At 36.1% G+C, this 20,078-nt stretch overlaps 1 protein-coding gene across 1 annotated transcript in view; it reads left to right on the top strand.

Annotated features, from left to right (window-relative positions):
- The window catches only part of LOC139124760 (eIF5-mimic protein 2-like), a 99,432-nt gene that overhangs the window by 67,716 nt on the left and 11,638 nt on the right, over window positions 1-20,078 (top strand). The window contains exons 12-14 of the mRNA XM_070690870.1: window positions 6,951-7,022; window positions 10,233-10,299; window positions 18,344-18,466. Of these exons, the coding sequence (XP_070546971.1) occupies window positions 6,951-7,022; window positions 10,233-10,299; window positions 18,344-18,466 (262 nt within the window). The remainder of the gene's footprint in view (window positions 1-6,950; window positions 7,023-10,232; window positions 10,300-18,343; window positions 18,467-20,078) is intronic.

Below are 20,078 nucleotides of genomic sequence, written 5' to 3'. Positions count from 1 at the left end.
TGGTATATAGGGATAACTTAGCAAAACATTTTTTTTTGACAAAATGTCATGTGACCTCGGTGACCTTTGACCTCAAATATACATATTTGTCCATAACTCAGTAACCACAAGTGCTACAGCCTTCATGTATGGTATGATGGGACAGCTTATGACGCCACATATTGTACCTCATTAATTATGCGCATATCTAATTTTGAGCGAGCCAATAGAGCTAGAGGTCTGATTTTTGGTATATAGGGATAACTTAGCAAAACAATTTTTTTGACAAAATGTCACGTGACCTCGGTGACCTTTGACCTCAAATATACATATTTTTCCATAACTTGGTATCCACAAGTGCTACACCCTTCATGTTTGGTATGATGGGACACCTTATGACGCCACATACTGTACCTCAATAATTATGCGCATATCTCATTCTGAGCGAGCCAATAGAGCTGGATGTCTGATTTTTGGTATATAGGGATAACTATAGGAGAGAAAGTTTTTGACCAAATGTCATGTGACCTCGATGACCTTTTACCTAAAATATATGTTTATGTCAATAAATAAGTAACCACAAGTGCTATGTCCTTTGTATTTAGTAGGATGGGAGACCTTATGACAACACACGCTTTACCTCATTAATAATGTACACATCTAATTCTGGGCAAGCGAATAGAGCTAGAGATCTGATTTTTTGGCATATAGGGATTAATTAGCAATATAATTTTTTTTTCAAAATGTCATGTGACCTCGATGACTTTTGACCTTGATTATACATATATATGCATATTTCAGTAATCACAAGTTCTATACCCTCCAATTTTGATAGGATATTAGACCTTAAGATGTCACATCTTGTACCTCATTTATAATGCGCATATATATTTCTTGGCTTGCCAATACTGTTAGAGGTCTGATCTTTTTTTCCCGATTTAGAACCATAACTTAGACATGCCTCATGTGTTTCAAATTGGGAACAACGACATAGACCTATGTGCCCATAGATCTCAACATATACACTCCAGTGATACTTCTTAATGACCACATTTTCCTGCCCCATCAAGACTATTACTCTTATTACAAGTGGGGACTATGTCATTGTAAATGACTTGTTGAGTTAATGGTTGTATCACAGTATTCGATATATCTAATTCTGTATTTTTTCCATTTTATATTCTGAATAATTACATTAAACATATTTCACTGTCTCCAGTACATTTCATTTAAGTATTTTCACTTCATGCACTTTATCCCTTTCACACATGTTCAAATATCTGACCAGAGAACAAACACTAAATAGTCCAGGATGGGAGCTACAGTGTCATTGACGCTATTTTTAAATATAATTCAGCATTTTTACATTAGCCAATTCCTAATTTGCATTTTTTGTGAACTTTCCTAATTAGGGATATTTAGCTGATTTGACAAGACCAAAGTTGATGAACCTGGCTATGCACATTAAAGATACTATGATAGAACATTATTGAAAGTCACTAAGCATTTAAACTTTAGCCAATTCCTTATTTGCATATTTAATGAACTTTCATAATCAGGGATATTTATCTGTATTGACTAAACCAAAGTTGACAAAACTTGCTATGTACATTAAAGATGCTACGATACGACATTATTGAAAATCATTAAGCATTTTTACTTCATCCAGCTCCAAATTTGCATATTTAATGAATTTTGGAAATTAGGGATATATATTTGAATTTACATAACCAAAATTGATGAAACTTGCTATGTACATTAAAGATACTCTTATGTAGGCTATTATTATTGAAAGGCATTAAGCATTTTTGCTTCAGCCAATTACTAATGTGTGTATTTAATTAACTTTCCTAATTAGGGATATATACTTGGATTTATTTGATCAAAGTTGGCATAACATGCTATGTACATTGATGATTATACCTGGTTATACCAATATTGGAATCATTTCGCACTTAAGTTTTCATGTCAGCTAATGTATAGTTTGCATATCTAATGAGCTTTCAAAGTTTGGAATATATAGTTTGAAGGACTTGACCAAAGGCAATTAATTACACTTGCTATATAAAGTGGTGATACAATGATAGCAGTCAAAGAAATCAATTATTTTTATTTCAGCTAATTACATATTTGAATACTTAATGACCTATAGAGTTAATCTGTGGTGAATATTGTTGATCATAATTATTTCAATGAAGTTGCAAACATGTGGCAAAGGTTCAAATTTACACATAATTGCAATATATAATGAAACACGTGAGCATTTACAGTTCATATGTGGTTTTGACAAAATGTCATGTGACCTCAATGACCTTTGACCTGAATTTACATATTTGTCCATAACTCAGTAAACACAAGTGCTACACCCTTCATATTTGGTATGATGGAAGACCTTATGACGCCACATATTGTACCTCATTAATTATGCACATTTCTAATTTTGAGCGAGCCAATAGAGCTAGAGGTCTGATTTTTATGCTCCCATATATGCATATGTATATATGCAAATGGGAGGTATTCGTATAAGGTGGAAAAATGGCGTCTGTGTGTATGTATGTAAGTATGTATGTATGTCTGTTAGTCCGTCCACATCAAAAACTCCTAAACCGTAGCACCTACTGTCTTAGTATTTGGTGTACAGGTGCACCTAGGGGTGGAGATGTGAATTTGTTCAAATGAACATGTCAGTGCCAAAAATATGCAAATGAGGGGGAAAAAAAGGAAAAATCCTGCAAATGGCTAAAACTCAGTAAGCATTGGTCAGATTTGGTTGAAACTTGGTATGCAGATTTCTTTAGGTATTCTAAATTATATGTGCAAAAATTGGGATGAGATTTTCATGTTTGTATTTTTAGGGTGTTTTTTCCGTTTTTAGTCAAAAAATCTTGTTCTCTGAAATCGCTCGTCTGATTGCCATGAAACTTAATATTCATGTTCCTCAGAATGACCTCAGTCATGCTTGTACAAATTGTATTGATATTGTCATATTTGTAATTTTGGGGTAATTTTCCCAATTTTTGATAAAAAAATTTTTAATCCAAAAACTACTTATATGATAGCTTTGATATGTGTATTTGGTATACAGATATCTAAGATTAATCTCAATATAATGTATTGAAGGTATGTTGAAACTGGCAATTTTTTTATTTTGGGGGCAATTTTGCCTTTTTTGGTCAAAAAATTTTCTCCTAAAATTTCTGATCTGGTAGCTTTGATATCTAGTGTACAGGTTCCTAGGGTTTATGTTAATTAGATATATTTAAAATTAGGATGAAATCTGCAATTTTGTATTTGTGGGGGGGGGGCAATTTTTCTCATTTTTGGTAAAAAAATTTGTTTCTCAAAATTTACCAGTCTGATTGCTTTGATATTTAGTAAACGGTCCTTAGGGTTTTTGTTAATAAGATATATTGAAATTAAGTTGAAATCTGGAATTTTGAATTTTTGGGGCAACTTTGCGAAACTTTCAGTTTTACTGGGATATCTTTCATTTTGTATTTTTAAGATTTTTTTGGTAATTTTATACCTACTGGAACTAAGAGTATATAATGTGGTGATTTAGTAAGCATTTGATATGGTAAACTGTATTTGGTGTTGAAATGCGGTAAAAAATCCTGGCAGATTTTGAAAAAATTCCAAACAAATGCCAATAAAAAATTCAGCCAAAGAAGGTTTGACAAAAAGAAAAGGTGGGAGAGTGGGGAAAAAAGAATGTACAATGGATCGGATAAAAAAGATAATGTACCTCATCGATCTTCCAGACACCATCCCTTATCAAATGGTCCACCCTGATGTATTTTTGTGCACAATTAACCATGCAGTGTATTTTAGTTTAAGATGTCAAGTTAGGTAAGGATTTGAAAGGAATAGTCAAGTTCACCACAGTTTAACTTTATCTCTTGTGTCATCATCCTTGTGTAATTGGTTAAGTTTGTAAGTTGTTCCAGATGTGGATGCACCAGCTGTTCTGGAAGAAAACAATGTTTACTTTTCCCTGTAGAGTTTCTGAGTTGATGATTGTATATTGAAATTTCTCCATGTATCTGGTGTATGGGCAAAGTGTAAACATTGGTTGCATGTTATGTATTTCAGTCTATGTCAAATATTGTAAATGAAAAATCAAGAACAGTTTACTGTGTGCTTGTAAAAGATAACATATTTGTCAATACATATACTGCCTTGCAGATTGATTGTCTTAAAGATTATCACAGAAGTAGAAAAGGAAAAGAAACTAATCAAATTGCTGTAACATATTCACTCTCAGTGCCTGTATAGGCCAATACTTAACTATTTTATCATTACATTCAGCTGTTTGTTAGCTCACATTTGGTTACACCAATGTGAGTTTATCGTATAAGCTGAAGTCGATGGCGTCTGTATGTATGTGTGTATGTATGTATGTATGTACGTACAGTTTGTCCGTGAACATCAAAAACACGCAAACCGCTGCGTGTTTCAGCTTGGTATTGGGTGTGTGGATGCATCCTGGGCTATAGATGGGATTTTGTTCAAATGAAGTCTGCATTGCCAAAATTATGCAAATGAGCTTATAAAATGTGAAAATGGTCAAGAATTAATAACTCAAGAATTGCTGTTTTGATTGCTTTGAAAATTTGTGTGCAAGTACCTTAGGTGAACCTTATACAGTTTTATGAATATTGTGAAGATATCCTTAATTTTGTATTTTTGCTGAATTTTTTGGTGATTTTTCTCATTTTCAGTAAAAATTCTTCTTCTCTGAAACCGCCAGCCCAATGGCTCTTAAATTTGAGTTGGATCTTTGCAAGGGTGTTATTTTCTAATTTGTTGAATTATGACGAAATTGGGAAAATTACTATTTTGGAGCAATTTTGTCATTTTTGGTCAAAAAATCTTAAACAGTGTTTTCTTTTTAAAACCCCTTGACTGACAGCATTTATATTTGGTACACAGACGTACAGAGATGACAATAGTTAGATATATGGAAATTGTCCTGAAATATACAAATTTGTATTTTTAAGACAATATTGTCATTTTTGGTCAAGAAAACTTGTTCTCAAAATTACTTGTTTGATAGCTTTGTAATTTGGTATAAAGTCCCCAGGGATGTTATTAGACAAATTTTTTGCTCTTTGGAAACCCCCAAATTTGTATATTTTAGGTAATTTTCTCAGTTTGTGACCTTAAATGACCTACACCAACCCGGGATATGTTGTGAGACAGTTTTGAAGGCTGTGAACATAATTTTGTCATATTTGGTATCAATTTGTAGGAAAGTTGGAGACCTTATTTGCTTTTGACATTCTTGTTTTTCCTGGTTTAAATATTTCTCGAATGGACCAATTCAAACTGAATGTGAGCACACTGTCCTTGACGGTATTTTTGTATCTTTATCACTCTCGGACACTCCATGGGCCAAGGCACACTTGGGGTCAATGTCATCACTCTGTGCCAGTCTGTGTATGTCAGTCTGTCTGTATATGTATGTCCATGTTTCATACAATTGTTGACTTGTTTTGATAACTATATGGGAGCGAACAGTGATGTTGTCACTATTTTTGGTATATAGGGATAACTTAGCAATACAATTTTTTTTACTAAATGTCACGTGATCTAGGTGACCTTTGACCTCAAATATACATATTTGTCCATAACTCAGTAACCACAAGTGCTACACCCTTCATGTATAGGACACCTTATGACGCCACATATTGTACCTCATTAATTATGTGCATATCTAGTATTGAGCAAGCCAATAGAGCTAGAGGTCTGATTTTTGGTATATAGGGATAACTTAGCAATCCATTTTTGTTGACAAAATGTCATGTGACCTTTGACCTCAAATATACATATTTGTCCATAACTCAGTAACCACAAGTGGTACACCCTTCATATTTGGTATGATGGAAGACCTTATGACGCCACATACTGTACCTCATTAATTATGCACATATCTAATTTTTTGAGTGAGCCAATAGAGCTAGAGGTCTGATTTTTGGTATGTAGGGATATCTTAGCAGTACAATTTGTTTTGACAAAATGTCATGTGACCTCAATGACCTTTGACCTGAATCTACATATTTGTCCATAACTCAGTAACCACAAGTGCTACACCCTTCATATTTGGTATGATGGAAGACCTTATGACGCCACATACTGTACCTCATTAATTGTGTGCATATGTAATTCTGAGCAAGCCAATAGAGCTGGATGTCTGATTTTTGGTATATAGGGATAACTATAGGATAGAAATTTTTGACCAAATGTCATGTGACCTCGATGACCTTTTACCTAAAATATGTTTATTTCAATAAATAAGTAGCCACAAGTGCTATGTCCTTTATATTTAGTACGATGGAAGACCTTATGACAACACACACTTTACCTCATTAATCATGCACATATCTAATTCTGGGCAAGCGAATGTATGCTTAACTCAGTAACCACAAGTTCAATACCCTCCTATTTTGATAGGATAGTAGACCTTAAGATGTCACATCTTGTACCTCATTAATTATGCGCATATGTATAACTTGGCTGGCCAATACAGCTAGAGGTCTGATCTTTTTTCCCGATTTAGAACCATAACTTAGACATGCCTCATGTGTTTCAAATTGGGAACAACGACATAGACCTATGTGCCCATAGATCTTAACATATACACTCCAGTGATACTTCTTAATGACCACATTTCCCTGCCCCATCAAGACTAATACTCCTATTACAAGTGGGGACTATGTCATTGTCAATGACTTGTTCCTCAATGGTTTGGCCGAAACCCCATCGTTACCAACAGTGACTTGTCTGATGGAAAGATTATCAAACCATATGAAGAAATGTTATGATTTTTACTGTTTCTTTACATTGGGTAAGAAAAATGTGTTTACTAAATTCACTCAAAGATTGCAATGCTTTATGCATGGCTGCTCAATCTATGGTAAGATGAGGTACAAAGCATCTATTCTAAGGTGAGGACACTATTGTTTTTTCAGACATATTCACCATTACTAGCAGAGTTTACCACACAGGGAAAATCTGAATTGCCCCTCATGCTGAAAATACAGGTGAGTATACACAAATTGATATTTTACTCCTCATTCCCTCCCTTCTCACTCCCGCCCCTTTCACTCCCTCCCCTCTAACTCTCACCCCTCTCACTCTCACCCCTCTCAAAATCAGGTACAGAACCAACCTTTAACACCTTTGTCTACTTACCCTCAATCACATTAATCATGCTTCCCAGCCAGCAAATACCATCACTGTTTGTGTGTGTATATATATATATATATATATATATATATATATATATATATATATATATCCAGTGTTCTCCCCAGAAATTTCTGATTTGCATAACAATAACTATGTAAATTTTATGTTAATTATGCAATAACAGGTCACTCCATAGCATCAGAAAAAATCCCACAATTAAAGGATAAAGTAAAATCTTTTACACACTTTAAGCACTTCATATATTACATCCATATTTTCATTCAAAGTCTTCCAGTTCTCTCTAGAATAACATTCAAAATCAGACGTTTTATGTGATCCTCTGTTACTACCGGTACTACATGTTTGTCTGTAGCCAGATTGCTATTCTAAAACCATGGACGTCTTTTTAGCTCCGCTGTCAGCGATGCGGAGCTTATCAAATAGGTTGATTTTCCGTCGTCGTCGTCCGTCGTCCGTCGCCGTCGTCGTCGTCGTCCGTCAACAATTGCCTTCTCCTCTGAAACTGCAAGTCCAATTGCTTTGAAATTTTATATGCAGTTCACTTGGGGTAACCTCACTTCAGTTTGTTCAAGTCATGGTGAAATTTGCATATTTGTACTTTTGGGGCAATTTTTGGTGTTTTTGGTAAAAAAATCTTCTTCTCTGAAACCGCTTGTCCGATTGCTTTGAAATTTGATATGCAGTTTACTTAGGGTGACTTCAGTCAGATTTGTTCAAATCGTGGTGAAATTTGCATATTTGTATTTTTAAGGCAATTTTTGTCATTTTTGGTAAAAAAATCTTTAAAAATCTTCTTCTTCAAAACTACTAGTCAGATAGCTTTGATATTTGGTACATATGTCCTAGGGATGATCTATTTTAGATTTGTTCAAATTGTGCAGAAATATGCAAATTTGCATTTTTAAGGCAATTTTTGCCATTTTTTGTCAAAAAAAGTATAACATAAACACAGCGGAGCTATATCGGCCGCTAGGTCGCTTTTTAAACGTCCATGGACGAGTTCATACGGGACTGAATATTGCACTTACAATACGGAGTCAGAGGAGCATGCCTGCAGAGAAATATGTTGACTTTAAAACTCAATTCATAATAAAGAGAAGCCCGAAAATATTGATACCAGGTATTTTCAAGAACAAGATTTGAAATTGCATCGACTTCTACTTCGACAAACGTACGAAACTTCGACAACTGCACGGCATCGGCTGCGGCCATGCATTGTGTGGAGCACACTTGAACACACGCGACCTTTGAACCTATACTGTATACCCTAACCGTACGTACATAGCTGCTGTATTCAGATGATCACACGAATGATTATTTTAGCTCATGTAGTTCCTTTTTATTTCATTTCATGGTGCCTTGAATATTGTAAAACGGGTCATGGGTTTTGAAACTGGATCAAGTGCAACTGTTTCTCAAAGTCAATCGAACAAATCCATGCAAGTTACGAATGCGTGACATGAGGTGACACACATGACTTCAACGTCATGTTGACGTACACAGATCTCGAAATTGCTAACTCGGACATGCAACAATCTGAACACGCGGCAGTACCATACATTTTGCATCTGATTTTTGTCTCAATCAATCGTACGATTTCAGCCACTTCTGATCGAAATCACTTTTCCTGACCTTCGGATTCTTACCAGTGCGAGACATTGGTGGCAACGGCAGTTCAACCAGTTGCCTATAGTATATGCTTTGACCATCGAACTACCTCCATGCTTTGACTGAGTGCCCGCTGGCAAAGATGCAACACCGAGCCTTTCGTTGAGTATACTCCATGTCCGTTGTATAAAATGGCCGTTGTCTGTACGATCGGCAGCGTAACACATTGCATGCTTTTTGAATTTAAAAGTTTCATCCGTCTTAGCCGATGTTCATTTGCAATACGGCCGGCCAATTTATTCTCCTCACAGACAAGCGCGACTTTGGGTGCTTTGCACCCGATAACCCTGCCTCATTGTGTGTAAAACACCTAAAGCATCGACATGAAAGGAGAACAGTTTAACCATTTCACATATTTTGGCGATGGAATAAACCTTTTAATCATCTGGCACTTCATGTTATCGCCACATTAGAACAGTTTCACACTTGATACGCTCGCTGAAATAAAAGTGACAAAATCGCCGCCGAGAAACAATAGGTCTTCAGCCACATTTAAAGAGAATCAGCGGACATGAAACAGGATCGGCATGAAAAATAAAGGATCGGGCGAAAAAATAAAGGATCGGGTGAAAAAAATAAAGGATCGGGGCCGATCCTGTGAAACGGCCTGGGGAGAACACTGATATCGCAGTTGCTTTGTCCGTATACTTACAGGGACAAAGTCGGCCATTTTTCATGAATTTTGTTTGATGTGAGATACTACTTATATTGTTTGACAAGTTGAAAGACACTGAATGAATGGTTAACCATGCATATATTCGACCCAGGTTTTAAACACAATACATGAAACCATCGTGAAAATGAATTAATGGTCATGACCATTAATTCATTTTCACGATGTTTCATTTAATTTGTCTAAAACCGGGGTCGAATATATGCATAGTCAGCATTCAATCAGAATCTTTCAACATGTCAAACAATATAAGTAGTATCTTGCATCAAACAAAATTCATGAAAAATGGCCGACTTTGTCCCTTTAATACTTCACAATTGAAAACAACATCTATAGCATACAGGAGAACTTTCAAAAGTTTGTGTATTGGAAAACGACGTTTTAGTTTGCTTGACATTGCTGCTGATCTCAGTTACTTCAAGCTGACAGCAGGCTAACAGCCTACAGGAGAGTTACAGCCAATAGGAGAACGGCAGACTACAGAGGACCAGTAGCCTTTTTGTTTGAATTTGTGTTAGACTGAAAGTAGATGATAAAGCATGGCCATTCAGGCTTGTGCTTTGATAAATTATGTTGCTATGTAACTATTCTTGTCATCCATGTCATGATAATAAATACAAACTCTACGCAACAATTTACCTCAGAGTTGTCTCTCATAAGCACTTATATTGATTTCATAATTTTTTTTATCTCTTCACAGGAGTACTGCTATGATAACATGAATTTCATGAAGTGTTTTCAGAAGATTATCATACTGTTCTACAAAGGTACGTGAAAAATTACATCATCAAAAATCGTGAACACTCTCTCTCTCTCTCTCTCTCTCTCTCTCTCTCTCTCTCATTCTAATTATCATTGATTATGCATTACATATTCTGCTAGTTCAGTACAATGCAACACAAGATACAAATCAAGATCTGTGTAAAGTATAGAAGTGACATGTCAAACTTAATTGCAGACAAATGAAAAACATAAAATCTAAAATGTGCGTTGTCTTCCCATTTGCTATAAATATGACAATAGGAAGGACCATTGTAGGTGAATCCTGACTTTAATGTCATCTGTCTGTGTGTGGATGGGTGGATTGATAGAGTGATGGGTGGATGGATGGATGGATGGACGGATGGGCAGCCACACATATCAGCTCTGTATCATCTCCTGAATACATGTATCATGGCTCAGAGGTTATACTGAAAGCCCCAATAGCTATGAAGTTTATGCATTATTTTCATGATTCTATTTTCAAACCTCAGTTCTTTCATGAGCTATCTGAAAGACGTGTATAGAAGTATCACTGCTCCCTGATTTGGAACATACCTATATGTTTTAACAGGCTGAATAATAAACGGAAAAATAAGAGAAAACAGTAGCATTTCCTGCACATACACATCGTGATCATACCCAGAAACAAGCATGATCCCAATTTAGGGACCTTGTCAAAATCAAACAGCCCAGCTTGCTGAGCGAGACCAGGACGCTCTGCATGGGGCCTCGGGCCGCCTGTTCACGCCTGTGTTGTACTCCTTATTAGCTAATTAAACTTAATAATAATAATAATAATAATAATTTATTTGTAAAGTGACAAACTCCACAGAAAAAAGTGATCACAGCCGCTGAAAGATACATTACAATAAGAAAATGGATAACTAATAAAAATATAATTGATCTAGAAAGTTAAAAACAAGCAAAATCATAAAAAAGTCTAATCAATAGAGAAAGCCAACTTAAAAAGGTGTGTCTTAAGCATACGTTTAAAAGTATTAATATTATTACAAGAACGAATATTCACTGGAAGCTCGTTCCATAAAAATGGGGCTGCAGAACAGAACACCCTATCACCATACCTTTTTGTCTTGGTCATGAATGTATTCAGTTTAAAATCGTTAGCAGAACGAAGTTTGCGCCTAGGTACATAAAAACTTGTTAAATCTCTCAAATATTGTGGGCCAGCACAATATAAAGATTTAAAAGTAATAATTAAAATCTTGTAAATGGTACGCTGGTGTACAGGTAGCCAATGTAATTCCTGCAGAAATGGTGTTATATGATCAGAACGCTTTGACCGAGTTATAACTCTGGCTGCTACATTTTGAACATGCTGAATGCGATTAATCAAATACAGTGGTAAGCCATACAGCAAAGAATTACAAGAATCGATACGTGAGGAGACAAGCGAATGGATAAGTTGTTCAGTGGCAGATCTGGATAGGTACTTACGAATGAGGGCAATGCGTCGAATATGGAACATGGAAGAGTGACAAATATGACTGACATGAGATTTCATAGTGAGACTGGAATCGAGAATGACGCCTAGGCTCTTTGCTTGACATTGGGTTGAAATCAGCGCATCACCTATACGAAGACTTTGCTCAAGACTTGAATAAAAGTCAACATTCTTAGAGAAAATAACAAATTCTGCTTTATCATCATTAAGACGTAGAAAGTTTGAGGACATCCAGGCTCTGACATCTGAGACACAGGGTTCAAGATTACTTAAAGTGACATGGTAATTTTCACGTCAAAAAGACATGTACAGATTTGAGTCATCGGCATAAAAATGATATTTACAACCATGACGAGCAACTACGACGCCTAGGGGGATGTGTAAACATTAAGTAAAATTGGGCCAAGGACTGACCCTTGCGGTACACCTGTTTCCAGAGGATAATAGGGCGACTGGGTAGAATTTATAATTACGGCTTGTCTTCGATCGGAAAGATATGACTTAAACCACATCAAAGCATTATCAGAGACACCGAAACGATGGTGCAAACGCTCTAACAAAATTTCATGATTAACCGTATCAAAGGCAGCAGAAAGATCTAACATAACTAAAAATGCATCCTGCTTAGAATCAAGTGCACATAAAATATCATTAGTGACCTTTAATAGAGTACAGTGTCCTTGTTTATAAGCCGATTGTAAGGGTTCATCTAAAGAATTTGAGACAATATGAGCTTTAAGTCTACGAGCGACAATTTGTTCGAGAACCTTTGATAGGAATGGGAGATTTGAAATCGGACGATAATTCTTAAGAGTGTTATGATCCAGTGAAGGTTTCTTCAAAGGAGGTTTTGCGACTGCATCTTTGAAATCAGATGGTACAAAGCCAGACTGTAATGAGTTATTAAAAATATCTGTAATCAATGGTAAAAGAATAGTAAGGACATGCTTATCCTTCAGGATCCTGGTGGGAATAGGATCAAGACAGCAGGAGGATGAGGGTGATGAGCGAATAATCTCATCAACCTCATCAACAGTAGTGAGCTGAAATGAATCCAGACGACATCCAGGTCCTGAAACAAAAGGAGGTATACAAAACATCGTTGAAGCAATATCAAGGATGAGCGATTGTACACGGTTTATGAAGAACCGAGCAAACCGATCAGCCAGTTCAACAGAGTCATTATAGTCAGGCAACGTGGATGAGTTTGAATGTTGTCCAAATAGACTGGTAACTATCTGGAAGAGCTTCTTCTGATCACCGGAGCAGTTTTCAACCAGGCTAGCAAAGTGACATTTCTTGGCGGTTTTAACCAATTGTACAAACTTTGTTCGAAGTTCTCTATAAATCTGACGATGAATTTCTAATCATGACTTTCTCCAGGTTTACTCAGCTTTCATCCTAGCTTTCCTCGCTTCGATGATTGAAGTCGTGATCCATGGGACGGTTTGGCGATTTGGAACAACTCGTATTCGCTGAGGAACATTACGGTCAAATGTGTCACAAATGATGGTGTTAATTAAATTTAGCTTGGCTGTTACGTCGACGGCTTCAACCATCTGATTGCATTGGGAAAGGGCAGATGAAAGTTTGGATGCGAAGATTTCTGCAGAGAAAGATTTCAAACTTCTTGTGTTAATACGTCTAAATGCCGTCTTGCGAGTCACAGCAGTATCCATCGAGAAAAACAATGGGTAATGATCGGAAATAGAGTGGATTTGCTCTACTCAGACATCAGAGATGACTAGATGCGTTTTGATCTGTGGTTTGTTGGCAAGTTTAAGCTTACACCAAACTTTATGAATATTTGTCAATGGTAATTAGTTACACCACACCTCAGCCACCTGACTCTGTCGGCTTTAGACAGCAACTACCGGACAAAATCTCAGGACGGTGTCAAGAGTGATTGATATGGTAATTAAACATTTGTTGACGTTGAAAAAAATTGGCAACAAAATGTTGCAAACATATGCAGCTATCTGAAGGCACTATCGGTTTTCATTTTGTTAATTTCATGCACATTTTATTTTACTATTTTGTTTTGTAGTGAATGAAATATACATAATAGAACAAGCATGAAAGGCAGGAGTAAGCGGTTGTACGAGTGAAATGAACGAGAGTACAAACATCACTTTGTGATACATCGTATTGCATGCTGTATGATACAAGCTAGTTTTGCAAATACATACTGGCATTTATGGTAAATAACTTAACGTTTTGTGATTAAAAGCTCAGCAACCCTTTTTAGCTCCGCTGTCAGCGACGCGGAGCTTATCAAATAGGTTGATTTTCCTCCGTCGTCCGTCAACAATTGCCTTCTCCTCTGAAACCGCAAGTCCAATTGCTTTGAAATTTTATATGCAGTTCACTTGGGGTGACCTCACTTAAGTTTCTTCAAATTGTGGTGATATTTGTATATTTGTATTTTTGGGGCATTTTTTGGTGTTTTTGGTAAAAAAATCTTCTTCTCTGAAACCGCTTGTCCGATTGCTTTTAAATTTGATATGCAGTTTACTGAGAGTGACTTCAGTCAGATTTGTTCAAATCGTGGTGAAATTTGCATATTTGTATTTTTAAGGCAATTTTTGTCATTTTTGGCAAAAAAATCTTTAAAAATCTTCTTCTTCAAAACTACAAGTCAGATAGCTTTGATATGTGGTACATATGTCCCTAGGGATGATCTATTTTAGATTTGTTCAAATTGTGCAGAAATATGCAAATTTGCATTTTTAAGGCAATTTTTGCCATTTTTGGTCAAAAAATAATTTTTTCAAAAGTACTGGTCTGATAGTTTTGAAATTTGGTATACAGGTTCCTCTAGTTGAACTTAGTAATATGTATTGAATTTCTGATGAAATCTGTAATTTTGTATTTTTGGGGCAATTTTTGCCATTTTTGGTCAAAAAATGTGTATTTCCAAAACTGCTCATCTGATAGCTTTGAAATTTGGTATACAGGTTCCTACAGATGAACTTAATGATATTTATTGAAATTATGATGAAATCTGCAATTTTGTAATTTTGGGTTAATTTTTTCCATTTTTGGTCAAAAAATGTGTATTTCCAGAACTACTCATCTGATAGCTTTGAAATTTGGTATACAGGTTCCTACAGATGAACTTAATGATATTTATTGAATTTATGATGAAAGCTGCAATTTTGTAACTTTGGGGCAATTTTTGCCATTTTTGGTCAAAAAGTGTGTTTCTCAAAAAGCACTGTTCTGATAGCTTTGAAATTTGGTATACATGTTTCTACAGATGAGCTAAGTAATATATATTGAATTTCTGATGAAATCTGTAATTTTGTATTTTTAGGGCAATGTTGCCATTTTTGGTCTGAAAGTTTCAGTCTTAAAAAACTACTCATCGGATAGCTTTGGTTGACATGTTCTTAGGGATGATCCGATGTGATATATTCAAAGTATGATGAAATTGTGTATTTTTGCAGCTTATTTTAGCCACTTTTTTCTGGCCATTGCATTGAGCTATCAAAGATTTCCACCTTCTTCATCAACATGTGTCAAAAATAGTTACTCTCTACATAAACACAGCGGAGCTATATCGGCCGCTAGGTCGCTTGTTTTTCACATGTCCGCAAGCATGGTCAATGCGTTTTGATCTGTGGTTTGTTGGCAAGTTTAAGGATACGCCATGAGCTCATGTGACCTGGTGCGTGATGATGGAGCGGACGTGAGCATGAGTTTGGCCGGGTGCTATATGTTTGTAGTGTTCCTAGTCTGGTACGAACGAGTCTGTGTGTTAGGGATTCATGATCAATATAATAGGAAGAAAAGGGCGGACTGGCAAGAGAAACCATGTCATTGGAATTACAGTAAAAGGCAATATTAATATAGGTATATATTGCAAATAAAAACGGAAATCAGATTTCGAGAATTTCGCATAGCTTACGTGTACCACGATTACTCTTGCTGTGGTCTTTACTCCGACCGCCGCACGTTACGGTAAACTCAAAGCAAAATGAATCCGACAATAGAAACAGTTTGTCTTGCGAAATTAGTCCATTTCTAGCTCCATGGTTCGGCCAAACAAAAAAAATGAGGCCCGATTTTGTTGTACTTTCACGTTAAATTCAAAGCCAAATGAATCTGACGATCGCAAAAGTTTGTCCCGAAATTAGTACGGCCAAAAACAAAAGAGGCCCATGACGTTTTTTCATTTTTTAGCTACTATAGACTATAGTCTATAGAAGCTATTGGGATGGGTATCAGTCCGGCGTCAGTCTGTATGTATGTATGTATGTATGTATGTATGTATGTATGTATGTATGTATGTATGTATGTATGTATGTCCGTTTGTGAGGCGTCCATCCACTCAAATATCTTGAGAACTGCAGTACTTAGTGATTTGATATTTGTTGTGTAGATGAAAAATATGATTTTGAGAAACTATTTTTTTTAATTTTTTGATATTGTTGAAAATAGGCAAATTAATGCCAAAAAAGGTGTCTTTGGTAAAAAATCTTCTTCATAACCGCTGTTCAGACAGCTTTGTTATCTGGTATACAGGTCCCTAGGGATAACCCAACTTAGATTTGTTCAAATTGTGATGAAATATGCAAATGTGTATTTTTAAGGAATTTTTTTGTCATTTTTGGTCAAAATTTGACTTACATTGTATGTAATTCTTGTACTGTATAAACCCTATCAATTCACCCAGAAAAAAATAATTAATATGATTTTAAATAATTGAATTAACTAGGAAATCATCAAAGCAAAATAATTTTAGTGTAGAATTATCAGAAAGTTCAACTTTTTTTGACAGTTCATAGTGAAATGCTTACCATCTTGGATTAAAACATGTAAAGGCAACTTTCCTGAATCCCAACTTTGATATATTCTGAACCACCATTTATGTTATCTAAAAGAAATTGCTCATAATAGTTTGTCATGATAGGGTGGTCAAATAAATAGAGGGCTTTGGGGCTATTTTCCCATTTTGGTCAAAAAATCATTCTCTCCAAAAGTTCTGGTTGGATTGCTTTGAAATTTCATAAGCATGATTCTAGGTTTGGCCTCAGTTCAATGTTTATATATTGTATTTTGGGGGGCATTTTTCCCATTTTCAGTCAAGAAATCATTCCGTTTGAAATTGATTTTCCAATTGTTTTGAAACTTGGTATGCATGTTCCCAGGGGTAAGCTTAGTGTGATATGTTCAAATTGTGACAAAACATGGAATATTTAATTTTTGTGACAATTTTTTCATCCAAAATATTGCCAAACATCTCATTTTTAGCTCATATTTGGTATGTATATAAATACCAAAAAGAGGTTATATGGTGAGTCAGTGGCATCTGTATGTATATATGTATGTATGTGCGGATGTACATGCAAAAGCTCCCAAACCGCCACACCTACCATCTTAGTATTTGGTGTACAGGTAGACCCAGGGGTTGAGATATGACATTGTTCAAATGAACATGTCAGTGCCAAAAATATGCATATGAGGTAAGAAAAAGGGGAAATCCTGCAAATGTGCAGGAGTGGTGGTAGTAACTGAAACAGCCTACACATCTGAGTCAGAGCTTCTATGATCTCTAACCTATTTGTATGTAGTGTACCTATTATGTGTAGGAGTGGTGGCAGTAATTGAAACAGCTTATGAGTTATTTCCTGTCATTGTTCATGAACTGTTACATATTAGCAGAACTGCTCGAACTAAGAGGGACTGCGTTAACATTCCTGTGCTATGCATGTTGCTAAAGTTGACCTCCGGTACCTAAAGTTTCAGACCTTATTTACTTATGTCATTCTTGTTTTTCTGGTTTAAATATTTCTTGAATGGACCAATTCAAACCAAATGTGAGCTCACTGTCCTTGACGGTATTTTTGAATTCTCTGGCTGAATTACAAAAACTTGAGAACCGCTGCACATTACACCTTTGTGTTTGGTGTAGGTGTATGCTTAATTGTAAATGGGAATTAGTTTGAGTGAAGTTATCATTGGCAAAAAGTATGATAAACCAAAAAGTGTAAACTTAGTGAAAATGCCAGTCACTGTGTGTCAAAATTTTATATTTTGTTGATATTTTATTGACACACAACCAAAGACCGCCAAGTCAATAAAAAGTTGTTTTCTTAAATATTACTGCTTAATGAATACCAAATATTGTTTACATTAATTTCCTGCATAAATACAATATCAGAAGAGGACATCTTCACCTTGGTATTCCGTATGGAATATTGTATCATCAATTTTGATATACCAGGCTACATGATGTTGAACACCTGTTTGTGTGTCCATTACAACAGTTGTTAACCATTACATACTTCACCTTGGTATTTGATGGACAATGCATCAAAATGTGTTCAAATGCACTTGACATTTTGATCATTACAAGCTAAGGTCCATAGAAGCTTTTAAATGTTGTATGTACACTCACTCTGGCCTGCCACATAAAACCAAATGTTTGAGTATTTTCACCATCACAATAATGTCACATTGTGAGCAGGGCACTGAAAGTCTTGCTTTGACGCAACTCACATTGATAAGTTATAGTTTGTGTTAATCTGGCTGTGATTGACATTGCTTTAAGAGTTTCATCTAATGTATCATTTGTTTTCTAGCTGATGTGTTGTCTGAAGACATCATCATAAAATGGTACAAAGATGCACATTTGGCCAAAGGAAAGAGTGTATTCCTACAACAGATGCAGAAATTTGTAGAATGGCTTCAAAATGCAGAGGAAGGTAGGTAGATGTATTTCACACCTACACAAGCGATTGTGCAATACCTTAGTCCAACCTCAGTCAAAGCTTATATGAAGCTTGGCGCCGAAGCTCAGTACAATGGTGAGCGTACCGACCTTAATTTAAGACTGGTTCGCCCAAGATTTGCTGAAGCTTATTCTTGCATACCTTTGTTGAACCTTAGACAACTAACCTTTATAAAAGCTTAAACTTCCAAATCTTGTTCCAAACTTGGGCAGTAAACCTTGGGCCGAACTTTACGGATAAGCTTTTAATCGTCCTCGTTTCTACAGTATATAGTTTTGGGGTCCCTTGACCCAGCATTTGTTCAAAGGGTATTTTTTGCTCAGTAAAGGGAGCCAATTTTGCTGCCGAGTCTTGGCAAATTATTGGTTTGAAAGTTATAATCACATGATGTAAGTAAAAATATAGACCAGTAATCAGGCTTTGGATTAAATAAACGCATGAACGCCTTGAAAATTTGTTTGTGTTGGGACCGACATCTCACCACGGACATCTTTTATCGTTCACGGTCCAGTACGCCCGGTGCTTTCAATTTCATGTCATCTCTGCTACTGAAGAGTGCGGCTTGATCGACTGCATCACGACTTTTATGAATTAACCACTATATGACAAGTTTCTTGTTGACAAGGTTTAATACCGATGTACTGAATTATGCCGAGTATAGCCATAAATGAGCCACAAAAATCCGACTACACTTCTGAAAATACACGACAGCGAAGGTGCACACACCACACTTTATGATTCGTAGTGACTTAGAAAGTTTGTGATCCTTTTCGTTGTAAGTTTTTGACACAAATCATATTGATAGTAAAGATGCTCCCAAGAAAGACAAACTTTCATGCAGGTCCTTTAAACAAGTTTAGCCATATTTAGGCAAGTCAGTGACAAAAATATATGAGCAGACGATATAAATACCTTTGAAATTATTTATTCGTATATTGTAACAAAATTTACACAGTGTACAAGTTACGAAGTAGACTTGGTTCAAGTCTGTGATTTGTGAATGTTTGAGTGGAGTGAACGCAATGATTTGTATTTTGCTTTCATGTGAAACGCGCGTGTGAGTGGATGCCATGAGTAGGGTGAACGCTATACAGCGGAGTTTCACCCGGAATCACAGACTTGGCTTTCTTGCACGATCTGCGTTGCTATAAATTATTCATGAGATGACGTTTTTCTGTACTCATATATTATTCATAAGATGACATCACTAAATTTTACACATTGGGAGGAGTTACCAATTGACCCAAACGAGACGTGCATAAAACTCACATGGCGTTGTTGTCAAAATGTCGAGTGCGATCACTCCCACAAAAGTCGGCACGACCTCTGTTGTATCACCGAAAATGAGTGAAAATATCTGTGTTGTTTGTGGGGTCAATGTTGCAAAATGCGAAAATCGTCGCCGGTTATTCATGGAAAAAGACACCGTCCTTACAGTTGTAGCCTGTTCTCTTACGTGCCCAAAGCCATGGAAATCAAAACAATGTGGGGCGACTTCGTATGTCAGTGATTTTCCGCTGCCGGTTGGTGCGCAGACTAACACATCTTTTCCCTCAATGTAACTCTCAACAAGCTTTCTTTGGTA

The sequence above is a fragment of the Ptychodera flava genome (assembly GCF_041260155.1).
Source record: "Ptychodera flava strain L36383 chromosome 23 unlocalized genomic scaffold, AS_Pfla_20210202 Scaffold_24__1_contigs__length_23054250_pilon, whole genome shotgun sequence".
Classification (NCBI taxonomy): domain Eukaryota; kingdom Metazoa; phylum Hemichordata; class Enteropneusta; family Ptychoderidae; genus Ptychodera; species Ptychodera flava.
Note: the sequence above shows the minus strand (reverse complement) of the source record. Positions and strands in the feature narration are given on the sequence as shown.